At 32.3% G+C, this 24,974-nt stretch overlaps 5 protein-coding genes and 1 pseudogene across 5 annotated transcripts; 2 read left to right on the forward strand and 4 right to left on the reverse strand.

Annotated features, from left to right (window-relative positions):
• Positions 1-932: 932 nt before the first annotated feature.
• On the forward strand, positions 933-3,180 carry LOC101490635 (nodulin-26-like). Its single transcript, XM_004485887.4, has 5 exons — positions 933-1,178; positions 1,269-1,493; positions 1,596-1,793; positions 2,603-2,664; positions 2,810-3,180. Exons 1-5 carry the CDS (start codon positions 1,059-1,061, stop codon positions 3,033-3,035), a joined length of 831 nt encoding a protein of 276 aa, XP_004485944.1. The 5' UTR covers positions 933-1,058; the 3' UTR covers positions 3,036-3,180.
• A 231-nt stretch (positions 3,181-3,411) lies between these two features.
• LOC101490962 (seipin-2) lies at positions 3,412-5,980 on the reverse strand. The gene is made up of 2 exons (XM_004485888.4): positions 4,774-5,980; positions 3,412-4,056 (listed from the first exon to the last, which is right to left on the reverse strand). The coding sequence occupies exons 1-2, from the start codon at positions 5,836-5,838 to the stop codon at positions 3,556-3,558; spliced, it is 1,566 nt and encodes a 521-aa protein (XP_004485945.1). The 5' UTR covers positions 5,839-5,980; the 3' UTR covers positions 3,412-3,555.
• A 1,099-nt stretch (positions 5,981-7,079) lies between these two features.
• On the reverse strand, positions 7,080-9,852 carry LOC101491275 (26S proteasome non-ATPase regulatory subunit 14 homolog). Its single transcript, XM_004485889.3, has 6 exons — positions 9,484-9,852; positions 9,203-9,380; positions 9,032-9,113; positions 7,870-8,046; positions 7,592-7,759; positions 7,080-7,432 (listed from the first exon to the last, which is right to left on the reverse strand). The coding sequence occupies exons 1-6, from the start codon at positions 9,614-9,616 to the stop codon at positions 7,241-7,243; spliced, it is 930 nt and encodes a 309-aa protein (XP_004485946.1). The 5' UTR covers positions 9,617-9,852; the 3' UTR covers positions 7,080-7,240.
• Positions 9,853-11,663: 1,811 nt separating this feature from the next.
• Positions 11,664-14,121, reverse strand: LOC101489123 (heat shock 70 kDa protein-like; annotated as a pseudogene).
• Positions 14,122-14,416: 295 nt separating this feature from the next.
• Positions 14,417-17,259, reverse strand: LOC101491597 (26S proteasome non-ATPase regulatory subunit 14 homolog). Its single transcript, XM_004485891.4, has 6 exons — positions 16,992-17,259; positions 16,711-16,888; positions 16,542-16,623; positions 15,377-15,553; positions 15,090-15,257; positions 14,417-14,926 (listed from the first exon to the last, which is right to left on the reverse strand). Exons 1-6 carry the CDS (start codon positions 17,122-17,124, stop codon positions 14,735-14,737), a joined length of 930 nt encoding a protein of 309 aa, XP_004485948.1. The 5' UTR covers positions 17,125-17,259; the 3' UTR covers positions 14,417-14,734.
• Positions 17,260-19,337: 2,078 nt separating this feature from the next.
• LOC101492114 (MACPF domain-containing protein CAD1) lies at positions 19,338-24,857 on the forward strand. Its single transcript, XM_004485892.4, has 6 exons — positions 19,338-19,830; positions 21,144-21,382; positions 21,814-22,009; positions 22,560-22,743; positions 23,142-23,296; positions 23,988-24,857. The coding sequence occupies exons 1-6, from the start codon at positions 19,555-19,557 to the stop codon at positions 24,633-24,635; spliced, it is 1,698 nt and encodes a 565-aa protein (XP_004485949.1). The 5' UTR covers positions 19,338-19,554; the 3' UTR covers positions 24,636-24,857.
• The last annotated feature ends 117 nt before the right edge of the window (positions 24,858-24,974 follow it).

Here is a 24,974-nt window from a genome sequence, read left to right on the forward strand (position 1 = left end):
TGACAAGTACATGGACATATACTTTCATCAGATACACAAATAAATCGGTATGTAAAATCACTGAGAGTATTTTATTCCTCAAAGAAAGCAAATGTGCTCTGAGTGATTATAAATGAATTCAACTTCATTTTCTTGTTCTGAATATCACTATGTATTAGGTTCGAAGTGTAAGAAAGAATCACTATACTTTAGTCTGATAAATAACCCTATGGTACATACAAAACTAAAGGAAATGAAATGGAAAGTACAATTTCTTCTTACTTATGCTTCAACTATGATATTATTTTGGTTTTAATTAAACGCCAGCTGTTTATTATATATTATTTCAACAAAGGAATTGTGTTGCCTGGATGTCAACACAATACAAAATATCAAAAGTTTAAGAAACTAGCTACTCCAAATAAATTTACCAAATAATCAAAATAATATTTTTCACTACTTGTCTCACATCACAAATCAACTAACTACAAATATCGTGGTTTCCATCCATATATCAATGCAAGATAAAACTTAATATAAAAAAATTAATAACTTTAAATAGCAAGAAAAAAAACATACCAAATGGCTTATCTGTACCAAAACAATCATCTGAATTAGTTGGTATAACCTGAAACCTCTTATCAACCACACTCCTTCATATTTTCTTAGCAGAAAAAAAAATGTTTTATTAGATTAAAAAACAGAGAAATTATTATTACTTAAAGTGATAGTAATTGTCATTTTAAAACGATTTATAAACAAAATAAAAATTTATTTTTTAAATTAATTAAATTTAGATTAAAGAAAACACACTCCAGTAAATTTAGGGTGAGATTCACATAAGGTGTGAGCTTAACTTCTAATCATCTTCTTTATATTAATATGTATTGGAATAATTAATTGAAGGAGTCTTCTTTATATAACGACTTTTGGGTGCCTATAAATTAGTTTCTTTCTCTCTTGGTTGTCTGTCATTTGTGAAATAAGAGACAAAGCATAGCACTCTTTGACAAAACAGAACATTCTTCTTGCACCATTTTTCAGCTTCATATAATATACATATTTATTTTTTGTCAACTATGGATGATAATTCAGAAAGCAATGAAATTCATCATGAGGTGGTTTTAAATGTAAACGGTGATGCATCCAAAAATTGTGATGAGTCAGGTTTCAAAGACTCTGTGCCCCTTTTGAAGAAGGTGTCTCTCTTAATCTTTTCTGACCTTCTTTATACAAACATCAAAATGAATTATTTTCTACCATAAAATTTTCCAATTTTTTTAATATAGTTGGTAGCAGAAGTGGTGGGAACATACTTGATGATATTTGCCGGATGTGCTGCTGTTTTGGTTAATCTTAACAATGATCATGTAGTGACACTTCCTGGAATCGCAGTTACTTGGGGATTCACTGTTATGGTATTAATTTATTCTCTTGGTCACATCTCTGGTGCTCATTTCAACCCTGCTGTTACCATTGCTCATGCTTCCACTAAAACATTTCCCTTAAAGCAGGTGAAATGAAAACTCAAAATATTTTCATAGAGTAAACATGACCTTAACTGTCTTAATTTGTCATACATTGTTGAATTTTCCTTCATTTTAATTTTGGTTAAGGTACCGGCATATATTATAGCTCAGGTCCTTGGATCCATACTAGCAAGTGGAACGCTCAAACTTATATTTAATGGCAAAGATGGTCATTTTATCGGAACACTCCCAACTGGTTCTAACCTCCAAGCTTTTGTAATCGAGTTCATATGCACTTTCTTCCTTATGTTTGTTATTACTGCAGTAGCCACCGATGACAGAGCGGTAATATTTTCTGTTCATACTTAAAAATTGATTACTTAAAATGACTAAACTATTATCATTTTTAATATAATGATATCTTTTGGAAGAAGCAAGTTGAAAGAATTATTCAAAATAGTAGTGGTATGCGTCTCATGTTGTCTTCAACTACTTAATGAATAGTTACAATAATTCTTATCAAATATAATTTTTTACTATTGTTTTTGAATCTATATAAACATCACATAAGAGGATATAATAATATTTTAAAATAAATAATAGTATTTTATCATTTTTTATAATGACACATTAAGTTATATAATAACTTTTTTTATTCAAAATTTATTTTTTATTCATTTGATGTAATTGTATATATATTTGTAGTGTGGCAATTTTTTTTCATACAATTTTCTTCACATCTCACTTTTATTTTATACAATTTCTTTCTATCTTTTTTGTTTTTCCATCATATTTTTATTTATTTACACACTAACTGTGAAGTCTCGGATTCAAATTTGAGACATAATGTTCAATATAAAAATGTCGAGATTTTATCAATTGAGCTAGAACTTAAAGAATATAATTTTATTCTTTTTATTACATTAATTTCATATTGCATAAATGTGAGACGACTTTTCAAATTTGAAGTTAATTTGTCATGTAATACCCTAGAGAATGTCAACCCCAAAAGAAAATAAGCTAGAAGTTTACATCGCAACACGCAAACATGTCATGCGCATCAAAACTTAGAATTCAAATAAATTTTAATAATATATTTCAAATATTTTAAATCTCGTTTCATGCCTTTTGTTTATATTTTTCTAATTGTGCAGATTGGTGAGTTGACCGGGATTGCAGTTGGGTGTACAATATTGATAGATATATTGTTTGCAGGGTAATAATTAACTTACCTCAACCTAATTGAATGTATTGTTTAGTGTAGTTTTTACACCAAAAATATAAATGCATTATTTGGAAGAGAAAAAAGAAAGATGTAATCTCTTTTGGAAGTAAAAGCAACGTGAAATTATATTTTACAGACCAATCACGGGAGCTTCGATGAATCCGGCAAGGAGCTTAGGACCTGCTGTTGTGGATCATGAGTATAGAGGACTATGGATATATTTGATTTCACCCATTCTGGGAGCTTTGATAGGCACATGGACTTACAATTTCATTAGGCACAAGAACAAACCAATGTGTGATGAGCTCACCAAGATTGTCCCTACCAAGATTGTCCCTTTCTTCAGGAGCAGCAGGATGTAATGGAATCAAATGATTCCACAATAATTCCAAGAGTGCCAACAATTTTATCATTTATTAGGGTTTAAATGTTTAGATCTGGTTTGGATTGAAATATTACACTGTAATCTACCTAAAGAAAATGAAAAGTGCATATTCTTATCATTCATCAATTGGTAAGAAATGTAGGACAGATAGAGAAATAATCCTATAGGAATATCCTACCATTCTTGTCCTTCATAAAATCAGTTTGTCGCACTTCTCAGACTAAAATAATTTCTTCATTGGCACAGCTACGGGTTAGCTAAAACTCAATTTCTCACATTATTACAATATAAATGACATTATACATTATATGGCATTAAAATTTACATTGTGATTACAAATGAAATTTAACAGAGAAGGATAAAATAAGAATTAGACATTAGGATTACACACTAAACATAATAAATATAGGTTACATATACTTACATATCAGAACATGCAAGGTTATTAAACTGTTAGACAAAAACTTACATCAATGATTGCAACAAAGCCTGGGAAATCAGAAGTCTCGACTTTGTGATAGTGCCTGAAGACTGTTCAAGGTTGCAGGACCGCGAGCAGATGCAACCCTATGCCGTGTTCTTGGAATTATAGTAGGCCTACAACACACTAGAACAAAAATCAATTCTGTGAAGAATGCTATCATTGTGATCCATATAAATATACTCATCTTCCAATGCCAAATGATCCTTTTAAGAAAAGGAAGTTGGGACTCAACAACAAGAGATGCATCATATATTTCAGGAATGCCAGCACCAGGTTGATATTCTGGTCGTTGTTCAAGTGTCACTTTTAAGCACGAAGTTGGAATATTGCCTTCAACGAAACCTATCATCTTGACATTCAGAATCTGGGTTTCGGACGTATAGCCAGTAACAAGAGGAGCAATCTTGAGAAAAGTCATGATTAGGCGGATAGGCTCGCTTCTGAATCTTAACATGCAAGGTTGACTCAGGCTTGCAATAGATTTACCATTAAACAACAGAAAATCCACCCTAGCCTATAAAAAACGAAGTCAGAGAAGAAACAAGAAGTAAGAAACAGGAAGCTCTGAAATGCAATAATTATCAGCAGTATGACTTCTCCAAAACTAAAAAATATGATACAAAATTACAAAGAAATGAGAATTTCTACAACAAGCAACAACAATATACTTGAAGTAATCGTATCAACAGCCCCGAGACAAATAATCCCCTTCTTTATTTTAAAAATACCACAAATATATGTATCTCCAGCATAGCTTAATGCGTGTAAGCATTACTGTTCGCAAAAAATATGCCAATATGTATGTCACTATAAATCAGTTTGTAGCCCTATATATTTAAGTTTCAATGGAATCTCTGTTTTAGTCCTTGATATTATAGGGTTCAAGCAAAACAGCCCTTTAAATTATTCAATTTTCATAATGATACCTAAAATTGAAAAATTTCGATCACATTATTCATTTTGAGGCGGTTAACCAAGTTTCTAAAATTGGCTCGAATGAACTATCGTTATCGATGATTTTCAATTTTAGAATATCACTAATTTTAGGGATCAAATTGTCGACTTCTACAATTGAAATTGATGATTCACTCCTTGAATTCAGAGAAGAGCCCTAAGAAGCAAAACAGAATAACAACGTAAATGAAAATTTACAGAGAATTTCATGGCAATTTGCAAGCCAAATTCTATTAGTATTTACTCTGAAATGAACTAGATAGAAATAAGCAAGCACCTGAAAAACCCCAAGATTTCTGTTGTATCCTGACTCGGGCACTCTCAATGAAACAGTAACTTGTACTTTGTGTTTAGAAGGTATAACTCTTTCACCCATCATCAACTTCCCAGAATCTTTCCCACTGACAACACCATCACATGATATTATAGGAACATAAGCCACTGGACTGAGCTTTGTATAATCAAAATTCAAACTTTCCTTAATCTGAATTGGTTTCTCCACAAAACACTTCATCAAAAACCCACTAAACACAAACGACGAAACTAACAAACCAATCAACATACAACAAACATAAATTGCCCACAAAAATCCCAATCCAAACCTAAACATTACACTCCAAATTGATTCATTCCCCTTAAACCATTTCCTAACATAGGGTTTAATATATCCAATCACAATACTCCATATATTGCACAAAACCAAAACGAAAATATCTTTCCCCATTTTCGTTGTCCCAAAAGGATCCATGAAAAACAAACAAGAACGAAATGTGAATTGCAATGGATAAGTTATAAACATAAATATTAACTTGATTTGAAACCCTAATGCTTTAATAACCAACCCTGCTATCAATTCGAGAAAACTCGAGTCACCAAGTCGAAGTGCTGAGTCAGCGGAATCGCCAGCTGAATCATCATTCATAGCTGTAGTTGCGGTAGATTCCTCGTTGTTTACTTCCGTGGCGGGAATCGAAGCTGGTAAAGCGTTAACTTGATGCGGTTCATCCGAATAGGGTTTCGCTGTGGAATTTTCATCTTGCTTGAGATTCTTATACCTTGGATGATTTTTGAAGCTCCTTCTCGTGACATTAATCGAATCAATATCGGTGCTGGAATATGAAGGTTGCTTACTTCCGAGACGAATTGACCGGCGCCGAAGTGTGGTCGCCGGAGAGGATTGGTTGGAATGCGAATCACGGGGTTCGGGGAAGATGGGTTTAGAATCAGTAAGCGTTGAAGCGGAGGAAGAAGCTTCCGGCGGTTCCTCGGCGGAAGAGTGGTGAAGCGCGTCGGTGAAAACGTCGTCGTTTTCATGTTGATGGATCGATGGCAATGGGTCCATTCCATTCAGATTCTGACTTCTAAGTTTTGGTAAAGAAACAACAGCTATTTTTAAAAAAATAAATAAATCGGAAAACAGATAAAATAAATAAATAATTTTAGGTGCAATGCATGGGTTTTATGTATATAAAATTAAAAATATATATATTAAAAAATGAATCAAAATTTTAAGGCCTATTGTGCCTTGTATCTTTTAGGTTTAGAGATGGTAGACATTTATTTTGAGAGTTACATTTCACCTTTTATGTTTTAAAAAAAAATCACAGTCCTATTTAGACGTTCATATTTTATTTAAAGGGAGAAATAATTATGTTTTGTTTGAGAATATGCATCAAGAAGATAAAAATTGTGTTTTTATTGGATTGTTTTTCTGAAATGTATGTTGGAGTGAGATAAGAACCATCCTTATTTTTCACATGTCAATCAAGCGTTTTATGTTGCAAGCCCAAGCTTGAAAAGAATAAGCTTGGATAGAGAGCTCTTCTTCGATCGCTGGAAGATAGTAAACATCCATAATAGAGCAAAGTATATACTGCAGAAGTGAAAGGTGGTAAGGACTCACATTAATAGAGTGCACGATGAGAAGCGAATATCAAATCTTGCATAAAATTCAATAGAGTAAGTCATCCCTAAGAATAGATTATCTCAATTGACATGAGAAGAAAGATATTTAAACCCCAGATGCAACATGGATTACCCCTTTACTGATAAGCTCAGTGTTATTATAGATTATGTAGGTGGTTGAGATATAATCAAGGACATTTTTTAGTGGTTAACGCCTCTATTTCCAGTTCGGGAAGTGGGGGCAAAAGCCTTATTACAAGTCCACCTATGTATTAGGGTCAGGGACCTTGTTGGCGTGGTACTCCTTGAGCTTGGTTGCAATGTTGTGATGGATAATAATTTTCTTGAGCTAAAATAAGATGTATAGAAATTCGGAAGAGAAAGAGAGTGGAGGAAAGATTTGTTGTTGCTGTTTATGTTCCAGTAATCTAATTCCCACATCCGAGTTTCCAAGACCATAACTATAATGTATGTGGCTTAGTTTAGACCTTGTTTGTGTTCACAACAGACTACAGATCTAGGGTGGGGTATTTGAGTATTTCTTCAAGTAATATTAAGTGTTTTATATGGTATTTTAGACCTGGCTGCATAAAATCCTGCAGTTTTCATCAAAAATAAATAAATCCTGCAGTATGATACAATTAAAAGAAACCTAATAATACTGAGGAAAACACCAAAGAAACTAAGTGCTAAGTTTTACTTTCTTGACCTTTTCAGCTCGTCCAAAGAACACATCTGAATTCAAATATAATCTTGAGAATAATTAGGAAACCCGAATTGTAAATGATAACTTGTCTCCTTAAAATGCTAGATTAACCAGAAGGTTCAAAATGAGAACTCTAGAAGACAACAGTATCAAGCATCATTCCAAGAGTTTGAACGATGTTAGAAGACATCAAATTTGACACATGCTCTTCAAGGTGCTTCTTGGCGTCTTGTCTTCCCACATTTGCTATTGCAAGCTTCTCAGGGGGTAACTCGTCTTCCTCTTGGACAGCCTTGTTGTATTTGGTAGCTAAGCTCAGCATTTCCTACATTTCAAATTAATTGAGGTCTATTAGCATCTAATATACTAGTTATATAGGGGCAGCTTTCAAATCTTAAAATCAGCATAAGAAAATTAAATAATGCAGCCAGTTTGATTGGTCGATGAGATAGGCAATAATCCACCAAACAAGTACTTAAATTACCTGAACAGTCTGTTCATTAGTTTTGGAATGTGTATCAAAACGTCTAAGAGTCAAACCATCAGTCCATTTCTTCTTGTGAAGATTAAGCAGCATCTTCTCCTCAAGTTCATTCTTCCTGTAATTGATGGCTATGGAATAATAATGCCGGTTCAACCCATGAATCAATGCCTAAAGAGGGGCATTATAGATAGGTCAGAACTAGTAAAAAGAACTGCAAAATAAATGCTTCGATAAAAATAGTATAGTTGTCATAAAAGAACAGGGTTTGAGTGACACACTTGAATGGATGGTTTATTCAAATGTCCCAGATTGGATGTTGTCTGCCTTGGTTCTTGTCCAAGCATCATTGTCTGTGGATTGATCAATCTAAAAGCATCAATAACCACTTTTCCTTTAACACTTTGTATTGGATCCACAACTACAGCGACTGCTCGCTGATTCAAAGCCTCAAAACTCTGCCAGACACAAGAGCAATTTACTTAAATTAACCAGCAACCTACAAATAAGAAACCAGAGCAACTCTAACTCTTAAAGCTAGCTGGAAACTTTGATCATGGGTAATTTAACTTATAAGTTTACAAAATAGGCATTAGTTGGCACTGGACAGTGCATTCCATGACACTAATTTCAATTTGCAAGAAAAAAAAAATTATATCAAAATGAAGAGCTCCTTATTTGAGGAATCAGAGCAAGTTTCCATAACTAATATTGACTTTCTAACAAATCAGGAGGAAATCTAATATTTTCAATTATTAAATGAACCTCAAATCTCTTGAAAAATAAAAAGTACAACTACAATGGAAATATCATCAATTGTTAAAATTACAATACATTTAGCTAGCAATTTATGCCCCAACTTAACTTGCAATGCGATTTAGTCCTTAAATTAATCCAACTCATTTACAGTACTCAATCTGCTAAGCTAACATAGAGAATACTTTGTACGCGGTGATCTTCCATGGGAAATAAGTACGCATAATACAGGCATCTTCTATATATACCATAAACTAGCAAACAACCAAAGCACATTTACAATTTTGATGAGATTGATAATATGTTCACAAATAAGAATAGTTAGAACTTATAATCTGAGGGTTAGTATTAGTGTGTTGGGGAAGTTGGGATGCTATATTGTTTCTCTCTTCTTTTAATTACATAAAGAGATCCATAGACCATGGTACTGTCCACACTCCACACTACTCTTCAAAAACAGAGTAGATCAGTAATCAAAAGGAGTGTTCACCAAAATAAGAAACTGTCAGAAGTTTATTTACACCAAAAAGATTCATGTAAAGATGCCAATAAAAGTAAAGCAGTGACACTCAAACCACATTGCTAAAAGTTATGAAAAATCATTAAAATCAAAACTAATAGGATCATAAATACTTTAAATTGGGCAATACTACACACAGAAACAATACATAAAAACAAAAATACTACCTGCTGAGTATTGATGTCAACACCAGACAACCAGCAGCCAAATCCAGGATGTGAATGGTACCAACCAACAACCATCTCTGGTCTGCAACACAATCACCATGAAAATAAATATTAAAGGATCCAAGCAAAAACAAGAATAAGAAAATTACAAAAATAATAAAAATAAAATACCGTCCAGTTTGTTTGAGCATATCAAGCATATTAGTCTGAAAAACATGATCAACAGCTTCAACACTAACACCAGTTCCACTCTGGGGCATAGCAAAAACATCAACAACACGAACAGTATATTCATCCACGAATTCTCCAAGCATCAAACCCATAACCTCCATGGGTACCCCAGCCCTTCCTATTTAATTTAATAAAAAAATAAAAAGAATGAATAATATGAAACCCTAATTATTGAAATTGGATAGGATGTGATTGAATTAGGATAAAAATGGGAAGTTTACCGTGCTTAAGCATCTTGAGAAGAGCGAGGGAAGAGATGTAGACTTGCTCGGAGGAATCGAGGGTTGGGGAATCTGGAGGTGGATGCCCTAACGTTCCACCTGCACCTGCGAACATTCGTTGAAGTCTTTCCATGTTGATTCACGAAATTTCTGTTCGGATTTGGAATTTGAAGGAAATGGTTTCACTGAGATTTGAAGGAAATGATTTGGAACTATTGCTCCTTGCTTGATGCCTACTTAACGCTTCTATCTCTGATTCGGAGATCGGTGTTACGAATTCAGAACTTTTTCTTCTTTTTTATAAAATACGAATACTAATCTTCGGCGGTAAGAAAATTTTAGCTTCCTTTGTTAAAAATAAATAAATATATGATAGTTTCAAATCAACAAATTGATATACAAATTTCTCTTAATATTTTTAATAAATTCGTACAGTTTTAAAAGATTTTGATTTTAATAATTATAAAATTATATATTTTTAATCAAATTTTAAAAAAATAGTTAAATTTAATAAAATTTGAATGAGATAGATTTTAAAATTTTTGAAATTAAACGTAAAATTTTCTAAAATATGTCATGAAAATACATAAAAATTTATCGTGATATTCTTTATATGATTGATAACAAAACTCATAGTATCATTTTAGAAATCTCTAACTAAAAATAGTTTAATATCGTAACTTTTACAAACATAAATAACTAATTTGATAAAAAAAAAATTTAATTGATTAATTTGATATATTTGTATAATTTAAGAACTGTACGAAGTATTTTGCTTAAAAAACTAGCCTACATCCAACCAAAATTATTTCCAAAATAAATATAATCGTTATAATAAATCACATATCTCAATTAAAGTTGGTTCACTTAAGGAATTGGTCCACTTCACATGCTGCTGATTTATGGATATTTTTTGCATGTAATTTATAAATACATTTGTAAATGCTCTGAAAGTTGATTGTAGTATTAAACTTATTGAAATTTAGATTGTTTTACTAGTATACTCATGAAGAGAAAATTAGTTTATTGTTTTACTGTAGTATTTATTATAAATTGCAAAAAAAAAAAATATAATTAAGGATAAGTTAATAAAAAATAATTAATGTAGTTATAAAGTAAAAAATATCTTATAAAAATGAATTAAAAAAATCTGAAGAAGTTCTTATTTTAGGGACAAAACTAATAATTTCTTAATATTTATATTTAGTATAAAAAAATACACTCATAATAAATTTTAATAGTCAAGTCATTAAGAATGTATGACTTTAATCAACAAATAGTTATTTTTAGATTTTATTTTGTTCCCTTAAATTTTATTTTATTTTATTTTATTTTGTTCCCTTGGACATTTTAGTTATATATATTAGACACTTCTTTTTAGTTACAAACATTATACTCATTGGTCCCTTAAGATACAAAGATTAGATAATTTGGACTATTAAGTTAAAAACATTAGACCTTGACAGACATAATCAAAGTGTCTAATATTTATAATTTAATTTAGCATAGGAACTTGACTCCGAAAATGGCGGTGAACGACAGATGGTAGAAGCTATTAATTCATTTGTTCGGGGAGCCTATATGCAGACACTCTAACGATGAAGTCAAAATTTATCAGAGAATGAGAGACTTTTTAGGTTAGAATTTGTGTATACTTTTGTGACCTAATAGGCTCTACTTATATAGTGATTTTTTCTAGGTTTTTTGAAGATTCCTTTTGTGATCATTAGAGAGGAGGTCTATGATCTTCGGATCACCCTCTTGTGTTGAAAGTGTGCCCTTCTAATCAGTGAAAAGTGGACTTCATTTAGTGGTTGTGATTGTCATGAAGTGACTCATAATGGGTGCGTAGGTGAGCTATCATGTCTACCATCACTGAATTCTCACCTTGTTTATTTAGTGGTTATGATTGGAGGTCCAGGTGAGTTACAATAGTCATCACTTTATATTCCATCATTATAGGCAACTTGCTTTAGTTTAGAAGATGTTATGTGATGCTATCTTATTGGTTTGGGTCAATCCAAATTCATGTTGGACCTGAATTATATTGGCATGAACTCGGTCTAGAACAAGAACCAAAAAAATTAAGGGACTAAAGTGTTTAACCATATATATTTAAGATATTTAATAAACCAAAATAAAGAGGACAAAAAATTTAATAGATCAAAGTAAAATTTAAAATCTAAAAAAGTTTAAAATTGCGCGATTGAAAAATTTGAGATCAAAGCTGAAAGTATTTTACATTGCTTCTCACTTTCAAGTTTAAACTTGTTCTTACATCCTTTGTGGATCATCAAAATGAGATAAACTGCATATTCTTTTCCAATTCCTGCTTCTTGAATTCAAACTCATCAATTTCAGCCAATTGGTTTCTATCAAGCCATTCCATAGTTTCTTCCACTACCTTCTCAAGCTTCTTAACTCTCTCCCTCATTTCATAAACATAATTCTCAAACAATTTCTTTACCTTCACCTTCTTTTTCACCTCCTCATCCGCTACCTTATACATCTCAGCAGCTATCACCATCCTCCTCATCTCTTCAGAACTCAACCTTCCATCCTTGTTACTAATAGTAATCTTCTTTTTCAGCCCTTTTGCCTTATCTTCAGCAGTAACCTCCAAAATACCATCAACATCAAAACAAACATTAATATTTGGAACCCTTTTAGAGAAACCTGAAAGCTCAAATTTCCCAAGAAAAAAGTTATCCTCAGTATTAGCTTCTTCTCCTTCATACACTTTAATCAAAACACTATCTTGATTACTATGAAAGAATGTAGAGAAAAAACTGTCCTTTTTTGTAGGGATCATAGTGTTCTTTGGAATCAAAACAGACATAACATTATCAGCAGTTTCAACACCAAGACTAAGAGGCATAACATCCAACAACAACAACTCTTTTTCTTGTCTCCTTCATCATTCAATATTGCTGCTTGATCAGCTGCACCATAAGCCACAGCTTCATCGGGATTAATGCTTTTACATGGCTCTTTGACTTCACCGTTGACTTTGAACATTTCTTTCAATAGTTGTTGAATCTTTGGAATTCTAGTTGACCCTCCAACAAGAACAAACTCGTCAACTTGTCTTTTACTAATCTTTGCATCAACCAAACACTTTTCCGCAGTCTCCATGCACTTTTTTGAACAACTCCTTGTTAGTTTCGTCAAACAAAGCTCTAGTAACAGTGACATGTAGATCAATCCCTCCACATAGAGAATCAAGCTAACTAATTGTCTCAGAAGTTGAAGAAAGTAACCTCTTTGCTTTCTCACATGCTAACCTTAACCTCCCCAAAGCTTTAGAATTTTCACTAATGTTCAAGTCCTTCTTGTACTTTCTCTTAAACAATTCAACAAGACCGTTCAACAAATTGTTAACAAAATCAACACCACCCAAATGAGTATCTCCTAATGTAGCCTTAACTTTGAAAATTCCCTCATCAATGGTAACCAAAGAAACATCAAAAGTTCCACCACCAAGATCAAACACAAGCACATTCTTCTCACCTTGTCTCCATCTTTCTTGTCCAAACCAAAAGCTATAGCAGCTGCAGTAGGCTCATTGATGATCCTTATCACATTAAAGTCAGCAATTTTCCCTGCATCCTTATAGTAGCTAGTCTTTGTGAGTTGTTGAAGTAAGCAGGAACAGTGATAACAGCATCATTCACTTCATGACCCAAATAACTTTCAGCAACATCATTTAACTTATACAACACAATGGAAAATATCTCTTGAGGTGAAATAAGTTTCTGTTGGCCTTTGTAAGTGATAGCAATCATGGGTTTGTCTTTGTTTTTTGGAACAACCTTAAAAGGCTAAAACTTTATGTCTAGTTGAACTGATTGGTCGGAGAATTTTCGACCAATCAAATGTTTGACATAGAAAATGGTGTTGTGAGGATTTGTGGTTAGTTGGTTTATGGCTGCATCGCCTACAAACCTTTCGGTATCGGTTAAGGCGACGCAAGAAGGAGTGATGCGGTTTCCTTGGTCATTTGGAATGATCTCAACATGATTGTGTTGCCATACTGCAATGCAGCTGTAGGTGTGCCGAGGTCAATGCCTATTGCTTTGTTTTTTCTTGTTGCCATGGGAAAACTAGAGAGTTTGAGATGAAAGAAAGAAAAAAAGAATAAAAATGGTGTTTTGGATGGTGAAGAGAAAATACTAATGTGGATGTAGTAATTGGTGAAAAAGAAGTTTTTGACATTTTTATGTATTTATAGGCATAGAAAATGAAGTGATGATGATATGTATTGGGATTATACTATTAGAAGACTTTATTTGATTAAAGATAGGGGATGAGGAAGATGTATGGAAAATACACAATAATTTGTCAATTTCCAAAGAATTTTAATTGGGGTCCTTGATCAAGTCTCGGAATAATGTACTTTGATGCTCATTTTATGAAGAATAAGAGCATGGAGGTAAGATCCAGTACTCTAATCTCCACACCCTAGTTTCAAGACCGTAACTTTAATGAATCTGGCTTGATTTAGACCTTGCTTGTGGTCACAACAAGACCACATATTCTTTGCGGAGTATTTAAATATTCGACTTAAAATGTAATTTTAATTCCTTTATTTTAAAAAGTCAATAATTTTGATTTATTTTTCAGATTTTTAAATTAAAAAAATGACAATTTAATATATGTTAAATAATGTAGCATACAACTTTAAGATATAAAACAATCTAGATATATTAATTATTTATATATCCTAATCTAAATTACAAAAATAAAAATTTCTGATTATGATTTCATAAATGTTAATCATTCTAAATCATAGTATTATATATCATATTATTTAAAATATGTCAAATCATTATTTTTTTTTTGTTAAAAAATTAGAATACGAGATCAAAAATTGTCATATTTTAAAATAAGAGGACCGATTTCGTGAATTGATAAAATATAAGAAGACTATATCTACAATTAAATTTAAATATGTCTTTATGTAATATTATGTGTTTAACATGGTATTTTAAAACATAGCTGACATTTTTCGTGTGATAATCTATAAAACATAAAATCCTGCAGTATGATACAATTAAAGGAAACCTAATAATACCGAGGAAGACACCACATAAACTAAGTGCTAAGTTTTACTTTCTTGACCTTTCCAGCTCGTCCAAAGAACACATCTGTATTCAAATATAGTCTGAGAATAATTAGGAAACCCGAGTTATAAATAAGAACTTGTCTCCTTAACATGCTAGATTAAACCAGAAGGTTCAAAATGACAACTCTAGAAGACAACAGTATCAAGCATCATTCCAAGAGTTTGAACGATGTTAGAAGACATCAAATTTGAGACATGCTCTTCGAGGTGCTTCTTGGCGTCTTGTCTTCCCACATTTGCTATTGCAAGCTTCTCAGGGGGTAACTCGTCTTCCTCTTGGACAGCCTTGTTGTATTTGGTAGCTAAGCTCAGCATTTCCTATGTTTCACAAATTAAATGAGGTCCATTAGCATCTAATATACCAGTTAAATAGGGTCGGTTTTCTAATCTTAAAATCAGCATAAGAAAATTACATTATGCAGCCAGTATAATTGATCAATAAGGTAGGCAATAATCCACCTCACAAGTATCCTTAAATTACCTGAACAGTCTGTTCATTAGTTTTGGAATGTGTATCAAAACGCCTAAGTGTCAAACCATCAGTCCATTTCTTCTTGTGAAGATTAAGCAGCATCTTCTCCTCAAGTTCATTCTTCCTGTAATTGATGGCTATGGAATAATAATGTCGGTTCAACCCGTGGATCAATGCCTAAAGATGGGCAAAATAGGTAGGTCAGAACTAGTAAAAATAAGTGCAAAATAAATGCTTCAAAAAAAAAAAAAAGGAGTATAGAAGTCAAAAAAGAAAAAAGGGTTTGAGAGACACACTTGAATGGACGGTTTATTCAGATGCCCCAGATTGGATGTTGTTTGTCTTGGTTCTTGTCCAAGCATCATTGTCTGTGGATTGATCAATCGAAAAGCATCAATCACCACCTTTCCTTTAACACTTTGTATTGGATCCACAACTACAGCCACTGCTCGCTGATTCAAAGCCTCAAAACTCTGCAGGACACGTACAATTTACTTACATTAACCAGCAGCACAAACAAATAATTGATAAGAAACAAGAGTAATTCTAACCCTTAGGCCTAGCTAGAAACTTCGATCCCAAACAATTCAAATTTCAAGTTTACAAAATACGCAATAGTTGGCACTTGGCAGTGCGTTCCATGACACTAACTTCAATTAGCAAGAAAATGGTTTACTTCCAATGATAGCGTGGAAATTTTTTATATAAAAATGAACTCCTTAATTGAGGAATCAGAGCAAGCTTCCATACTTAACAAATATTGACTTTCTAAGAAATCAGGAGGAAATCAAATATTTTCAGTTAGTAATTAACCTCAATTCTCTTCACAAATAAAGAGTACAACTACAATGGAAATATCAATTATCAAAATTAAAATACATCTAGCTAGCAATTTAAGCCCCAACTTAACTTGTGTGGGTGATATAGTCATTAAATTAATCAAAATCATTTTACAGTACTCTTTCTGTTAAGCTAGCACAGAGAATAGTAGTATGGTCTATGTATGTTGTGATCTTCCAGGGGAAACTAACCAAAGCCATGTTGGCAATTTTGATGGGACTGATAATAGGTTCATAAATCAGAGTAGTTATAAGCTGAGGGTTAGACGGTTAGTATAGTGGGCTGGAAAAGTTTCAGATGCTATATTGTTCTCTTTTCTATTAATTTCAGAAACAGATTTATTGACTACGGTGCTTTCCACACAACTCTTCAAAAACAAAGATTGTTCAACAAAAATAAGAAACTTGAATATAAAAAAAACAGAAACACTGAGAAGTGTATTCACACCAAAGAGATACATGTAAAGATGCCAACAAAAGTAAAACAATGACATTCAAACCACATTGCTAAAAGTTATAAAAAGAACCATTAAATCAAAACTAATGGGATCATGCAACATATAGATACTTTGGATTGAGCAATACTACATACAGAAACAACACATAAATGCACAAATACTACCTGTTGAGTATTTATGTCAACACCAGACAACCAACAGCCAAATCCAGGATGTGAATGGTACCAACCAACAACCATCTCTGGTCTGCAACACAATCGCCATGAAAATAAATTAAAGGATCCAAGCAAAAACAAGAATAAGAAAATTACAAAAATAATAAAAATAAAATACCGTCCAGTTTGTTTGAGCATATCGAGCATATTAGTCTGAAAAACATGATCAACAGCTTCAACACTAACACCAGTTCCACTCTGTGGCATAGCAAAAACATCAACAACACGAACAGTATATTCATCCACGAATTCTCCAAGCATCAAACCCATAACCTCCATGGGTACCCCAGCCCTTCCTAGTTAATTTAATAAAAAAATAAAAAGAATGAATAATATGAAACCCTAATTATTGAAATTGGATAGGATGTGATTGAATTAGGATAAAAATGGGAAGTTTACCGTGCTTAAGCATCTTGAGAAGAGCGAGGGAAGAGATGTAGACTTGCTCGGAGGAATCGAGGGTTGGGGAATCTGGAGGTGGATGCCCTAACGTTCCACCTGCACCTGCGAACATTCTTTGAAGCCTTTCCATGTCGATTCACGAAATTTCTGTTTGGATTTGGAATTTGAAGGAGATGGTTTCACTGAGATTTGAAGTTGAAGCAAACTATCGTTACTTGATGCGCCTACTTTTAATGCTTCTCTATCTCTCTCTCATTCGGTGTTACGAATTTGGGATTTTTATTTTGTTTATAAAATAGAGATTTAATTTCAATTTTGTTCCCTCTATTTTAATTGAATCACGAAACTACTCCACTTTTATTTCTCTTCAATTGTGGTCTTCAAACATAATTTTAGTCCAAAATTTGATGAAGTGATATTTTTAAAGTCACACCATTTATGATCATATATTTCAGGTATAATTGTTGCACAATAAGATCTTGAGGTCTGATATAACTTAAATAAATACAAAACAATGAAATTTCATCAAGTTTTGGACCAAAATTTCGAATTGGAGGACTAAAACCTATAAAAAAATAAAATGGGGAGACTATTTTCACGATTCAACTAAAATAGGAGACCAAAACCGCAATTAAGTCTAAAATAAAATATTCATCTTCCCAATAAGAAAATTTTAGCTTTCATTTAAAAAAAATATATTATTTTCATTTTAGAAGAAACGGTTTCTACTGTTATTAATTTAGCGAAGTATTTGTTCAAATTCAGAACAAGACGTTCAACTTAATAAAATCGACAAAATACTCGTACTTATTAAATTTTGTTATATTCATATTGTTTACTTCGTGTTTATAATCTATCTAAAAATTTATATAAATTTAAAATTTCACACTTCATCAATCTAATCATATAATACTAATTCATTTTAAGCTTAACAAAATGATCATAACTACCAAGCTCGCACATTTCAATACCTATTTGTTTGTTTGTTGTTGAAACATTGCACATCAACGTTGCAATTGAAGCAACAAAGAGGAAGGGGATACCAACATGGAGACCTAGTTTAAGTATCATAAAATGAGTGAGTTTCTTTAAAATAATGAAGCAAGTTCTTTGCATAATGCAAACCCACCTCATTAACGGTCTCACTTATAAATATAAGATATAAGAAATAAAATAAGGGGAACACAAAAATAATAAAAGATCAAATATTTCAAAATCACAAAAATTTTTAATATCACATTTCAACTTAAAACTTTGATATAGTTGATATATGGATAATAATTTTTGTAAGCAAAGTTTGGTGTATAAAGAGGTCATTGCAGAGGAAGAGATTTCAAGTACGTCAACAACTCAACTAACATTAATAATCAAATGCTATATATATAATACTCTTTTTATTTTAAAATAATTATGGCATTTGATAATTTTATACAAATTAAAAAAGGATAATAAACAAAAGAGATAATATTGATTTAACCAAATTATCATTATTAACTATTGGTTTAGTTTAAATATAAAAAAATATAAAGTGAAATAATAATAAATTAAGAGTAATGTATATATTATTAATTAGCAAATACAAAATTTTAAAGTTGTATTGAAAACAAAAAATAAATTTTTTTTGAATAAATTAATTTTACAAATGTAACCATTAGTGTGAGACGAATGAACCAATAAATAATTAAAAAAGTAAAATCAATACGGAGAGAAAATTCAAAACTTAATAACACAAGTTATTTTAAGAAAAAAGAGAAAAAGAGAATTAATTTCATAAGAAAACAAATAAAAATAATTAATAATGCATATTTGGATTCAATTTTATATTTGAAAATATAAAACCATGGCGAGACAATGAGTTTAATCAAAAGCTACCTCTTTTTATTGTTCCACTTTTTTGTTTTTGACAAACCACAGTGATATGAGCTGTTATTTGCATATTTAAGTCTTTATTCAAAACATAACTCTGCCTCATTTTATATTCAAAAATAAATTTTGACCTTAAATAACCAAACACACTAAAACTCCATTTAAGAAATAAAAATTAAAAACAGCACATACCAAACAGGACTAGTAAACCAGGAATTTCACAAGAGAAAAAGTATGACTTATATTCCTTTCACAAATGCATGAGTTTAACTTCCATGCCACTAAAAACATGTTAGATAAATGATCTATAAATACTTTGTGCTCTTTTAAGTTTTGAAAATATACTCTAAATCATAAACTTTATTTATTTATTTAAAAAAAAGGAAGCCTCAGCCTCCAGTGAACTGAACCATGTGGATGGACTATGGTCCCTAAAGATTACAAAAAAACGCGTTTTCAGACAATACATTAATATTCTTATTATCATTGTTGTTACAGTCAAACAAACCCCAAATAGTTGTTATTATACCTTTTTAGAACATACAAGAGAAAGAGAAAGAAAACAACAACAACAACTTCAAACCTCACCAACAGCTACTATAACATCAAAGTCCAACCTTTTTTTTTTCTTCTTCTCATTCTCTTTTAATAAAAAAACTGAACTTTCCATGTTCCTGTTGTTGTACACTTGACCATGGAAAACCCAACTTCAACAACAAGCTCTGATTCTCTCCCTGCAACTCTTTTCAACTCAATCCAAGCTTTGGGTCGTGGCTTTGATGTTACATCAGATATTAGGCTTCTCTATTGCAAAGGGGCACCTGGGTCTAGACTTGTTCATCTTGATCACAATCATAATAGGGATCTTGTTCTCTCTCAACACCTTGTTGTTCCTAATGTCTCTTTGGACATTGATTTCTCCCTTGGGAAGAGTGGTATCAACAAGACCCCTGTTTGTACTTTCCAAGAGGTAATTCATTATTTCCATTCATTCTTTTTTTTTTTCTTCTAGATTTTGATTTTTTTTATTGCTTCAGAGGGTAATAATATCTCAGATTGATTATTTTCCATTTTTATTTATTTATTTATTTATTTTATTGGCAAATGTTAATTGTTAGTATGTTATTACGATAGTCAGAGTTTTATTAAGAATCTTGATAGAAAACATGAAAAGGAGATAATATTAAAACGAAGATAAATTCTATATTGATAGAATAAGAAAAAGATACCAAATGAATACATAAAAGACTTTATATATAGAGTTAGTGGAGACTTAACAAACTAACCATGTAGAAACTAATTCTAACTAATTTTTATTTCTAATAAGTTTGTTGATTGGTTTTCGTTAAGTAGAACGTTATCGGGGAGTTTAGTAAAATTGCACCTTACTTGAATTAGACTCTGCATTGGTATTGAACAATTATGTGAACCATTTAGCCGAGCTCTGAATGGTATCAATGCATTAACTTTATGTTTTATTTATATGCAAAACAAGGCTTTATTTTATCTTGCAACCTCTGCAAATTTCCAACAAAGTTTCTACTTACTGTGGTTATGTTATTGGTACTACCTTTTTTATATGAAAAATATTAGGTTGACTCATAGTTAGTGATAAAGGGGAAGTTCACTCGAGCAGGTAATTTTATAGTTTTATGGTTCCTTCAAGCGGCCAAGGCTATTTCTGGTACTATCTTGTGTATTATTCAGATATACTGCCAGTGTTGACGTATAATTTGGATTTGTAAAATGATTTTGGATGCGAATAGTGCAATCTTCTATATTTTTCCTCTCCAAATGTTCAAACAAATGGGGTGTTAGGAGTTCCAGGTTCTCAATAATCTATTTGTTTTGAAATCTATCAATAGCCTCATTTGATTGAAGATAGATGGATAATCTAATAGCCACTTTGATGTGTTGAGAACCATATATTTGTAGACTCTATGCATGAATATGTGGGTTTCTTGATACATTGATATTTGAGTTCTACATAAGAGATGCATGATGAGAAATCCTTTGAAGGCCTAGGGATTTTGTTTGAGTAAATGCCTTGAAAGGAGAATGGATGATGTAATAGTTCATTTTAGAATGTTTTTTCAAATGATATGAAAAAGTAATAAAATAACTTATAAGGCATTAATCCAAAGACATGGCTGGAGAGTATGATATATGATTGAGCATAATGGCATGCGGGAATCCTCGTAGCCAACTTCTATTATTGTTAAAGATATGCATTATCTATTGTAGCCTACTTTGGTGACCTTACATGATGACTGAATTTTTCAGATGGCAAAATATTTCAATGAGAAATCAGGCATAAAAGGAGAAATTCCACTTGGAAGCTTCAATTCTATGTTCAATTTTACTGGCTCCTGGATGGTTGACGCAGCAGCCACCAAATCTCTTGCCATGGTAGGATATTTCATTCCGCTGATTGAAGTTAAATTGACGAAACTAAATTTGGTCTTGAACGATGAAGTCAGGCGCGCTGTTCCTTACTCCTGGGATCCAGCATCCTTGGCTAGGTAAACTAAGTTTTTACTGTTTAATGTATATAGTACAAAATACATTGTTATAGTAAATGAATTTCTGTATGCTTCACTTGTCATCAGCGTCATTTAGTTATCTTATTAAAGAAATTGTGCATTGTATTTTCCAGATGCTTAATCTGTTTTTTTTATTAAAATGAAAGTGCATACTTTTACATAGACATCTAGATTAAATTTTATAGTTTCTACTACATTTCCAAGTGTCAAGTGTACATATGACCCATTATTTGATGCAGAAGACAATGGAATTTTTCATTGTTGCAGTACTATGACAATAAAGATTTCACAAAGCATATATATAATCTGACATAACTTCAACGTTCCAATATTTTTCCCATTTCCCTTTACAAATCCCAAAAGAAAGAATTATATAGTTCTAATTGGAAACTTCTGCCCTTTCTTCTCAGTTTTATTGAGAATTACGGTACACATATTGTTACATCTGCAACAGTTGGTGGAAGAGACGTGGTTTATGTCAGGCAGCATCAATCGTCTTCTTTGTCCGCCCCTGACATTGAGAACTATGTAAAGGACATTGAAAATGATAGGTTTCTTGATGCAAAAAACTCGTCAGGAGCCGCCGCTTTAAAGTACAAGGAAAAGGTTAGCATTAAGAGTGGTCTCTTCCCAATTATTACTTAGAAAATAGATATCCTTTTCTGCTTCTTTATTTATGAACTTCGTTTTTTTTACCTTGTTTGAATAAATAGCTTAAATAAGTGCTTATAGTAAAAATGTGTATCATGTAAGTGCTTATGTATACACTATTTCTATAACAAAAGATAAAATTAAGTCAAACTATTTTTATATAAGCTATAAGTTGTTTTCATAAGCTATCCGGGAGAGCTTATGGGAATAAGCTGAAAAATGTCATAAGCTATAGGTTGTTATTGTAAGCTGCCCCGTATGAACATTTCATAAATTGTTTCCATAATCTCTAGCAAACAGTCTTACAAGGGCTTATACCAGTAGATAAGCTCAAATAAGTCAATCCAAATAGATTTTTATGCAAATGCATTATGGCTTAGCCTTGTGCATTTATTTCTAGCAAAAGCACTATTTCTAATAGGAAATGATTATGTCGCTAATTCAGTACATAGACGCTGTCAATCTACGAATCTCAGTGAAGTGATCTTTCATTATGTTGTTGCAGGATGTTACAGTCATTTTTAGGAGGAGAGGAGGGGATGATCTTGAGCAAAGTCATACTAAATGGGTGGAAACTGTAAAATTGGCACCAGATATCATTAACATGAAGTTTACACCCATTGTTTCTCTTCTTGAAGGAGTACAAGGTGTAAAGTTTTTGGCCCGTGCTATCGATCTATATCTCGAGTGTAAGTTCTAATCCAATTATTAATGCTGCAAAGTTGATTTTTATTACTGCTGGCAATAGTTATGCTAGTGTACTGAACTTATTAATCCCTAGATGCAGTTAATATCATAAACTTTCTCAGAATACAAGCTGCCATATCGATCAAGATAGTTAAGCGGTTTGAAGTTAAAAAATAATAAGCTAAATAAAGTTAATATACTTCCAGTTATCATATGAATTTGAATGAAAAAGTTCAGGTTCTGTGCCTTAAAACTACCCATGAAATTACCAGAATCTAGAGGAAAATGAGCTTGAAAACTGGGATAGTAAAACCAGACATGATGGTGTCTGTACATTTATAACAAAACGTTAAGATAATTTTGTAAAGTATATAACTGACTCCTCTGTCAAATTATGCAGACAAACCACCTATCGAAGACTTACAGTATTTCTTGGATTTCCAAATAACTCGAGTTTGGGCACCGGAACAGAATAATCTACAAAGAAAGGAGCCTGTCTGTCAATCTCTTCAGTTCAGCTTAATGGGACCTAAGCTTTTTGTCAGTCCAGATCAGGTATTGTTTACTAAATTCCTACAATATTTAACATGGCTATCAAATTATGTCAAAAGAGGACTATTCACAACACAGAGCTTAGAATTAGTGCTGATATTGTCATTCTTCTCTATTTAATTGAATTGAAATCAGCTATCAAGATGTGTCAGAAACCTGAGTCAATATATTGTAACACTTAGAGAGTAAAATGAAGTATCATATTCATAGGTTACAAAAGCGAGAAATTACAAGTTTTATTTGAATTAGATTAAAAACTCTGCCTATGTTTATTGTTAAAAACAAGCATGTACGACCTATTAAACACTGACACAAATACAGACACGCAGATACCGGTAATAATTTCAGAAAAATAAAAGCGATTGAATCTAACCACATGTGCTGCTGTTGTGTCGATGTCAGACAACGAAGTATCGAACAGGCTTTCAATCTGAAGTGTCAAGATTACATAGAGTTCGGCGCTCTAGATAAAATTGAAGAGTTGTTTTAGTTCTTAAGCAAGTGAAAGCAAATCTTTATGACATATACTATAGATTATAATTTGGTTATAAATTTGTGTAGTTGAGTTAAGGATCCTACATTTATCACATCTTCGCTTAAGTTTTTAAAGATCATGTACTCTGGAATTTGGATATGCATGTTGTTAACTCTAGACTACAAGTGAGTGAGACAACACCATGACTTGTCATTGCAGGTAACCGTTGGACGCAAGCCGGTGACTGGACTAAGGCTGAGCCTAGAAGGAAGCAAACAAAACCGACTCGCAATTCATTTGCAGCATTTAGTCTCACTCCCGAAAAACCTTCAACCTCACTGGGATGCACACATGGCCATAGGTGCTCCGAAATGGCAAGGTCCCGAGGAGCAAGACAGTCGTTGGTTTGAGCCGATCAAATGGAAGAATTTCTCCCACGTAAGCACTGCACCGATTGAGATAACCGAAACCAGCATTGGAGACCTCTCTGGTGTTCATATAGTCACCGGTGCGCAGCTTGGTGTTTGGGACTTCGGTGCCAAAAATGTATTACACCTCAAACTACTTTTCTCTAAGGTACCAGGGTGCACAATAAGACGGTCGGTATGGGATCATAACCCTTCTAATCCTGCAGCTGCACACAGATCAGATGGTGCTTCGTCGTCGTCGTTGACAAAGAAAACCTCTGATGATAAAAAGGAAGATAGTTCGGTCCACATTGGAAAACTGGCGAAAATTGTCGACATGACAGAAATGTCGAAAGGGCCGCAAGATATTCCTGGTCATTGGTTAGTTACAGGAGCTAAGCTTGGAGTAGAAAAAGGAAAAATTGTACTGAGGATTAAGTACTCCTTGCTAAACTATTGATTCATATTCTCCTCATTTTGATTATTTATTTTTTTCCCTTTCACACTATAAACAATAGTTAAGCATTCTTTGCACAGGGAATCTTTTGAGTTATTTTGTGATATGTAGATGTTCCTTTTTTTATTTAATTGATGGTGATGCAGTGGTTTATTATATTTCTATAACTTTGTATTAAATTTTATTTATTTAATGGAAGATGAACATAGTGACATTACAAGGTGAGTTTATGTCTGTCTGACATTACTAGGTAAGTTTATTAAAAGTTTTGAAGACTTTGTTATACATTTTTACTTGAATCGATACACTCATGTATGGTTGTATAAACCAGATTGGATTTGG

The sequence above is a fragment of the Cicer arietinum genome, chromosome 1 (assembly GCF_000331145.2).
Source record: "Cicer arietinum cultivar CDC Frontier isolate Library 1 chromosome 1, Cicar.CDCFrontier_v2.0, whole genome shotgun sequence".
Taxonomy (NCBI): Eukaryota; Viridiplantae; Streptophyta; class Magnoliopsida; order Fabales; family Fabaceae; genus Cicer; species Cicer arietinum.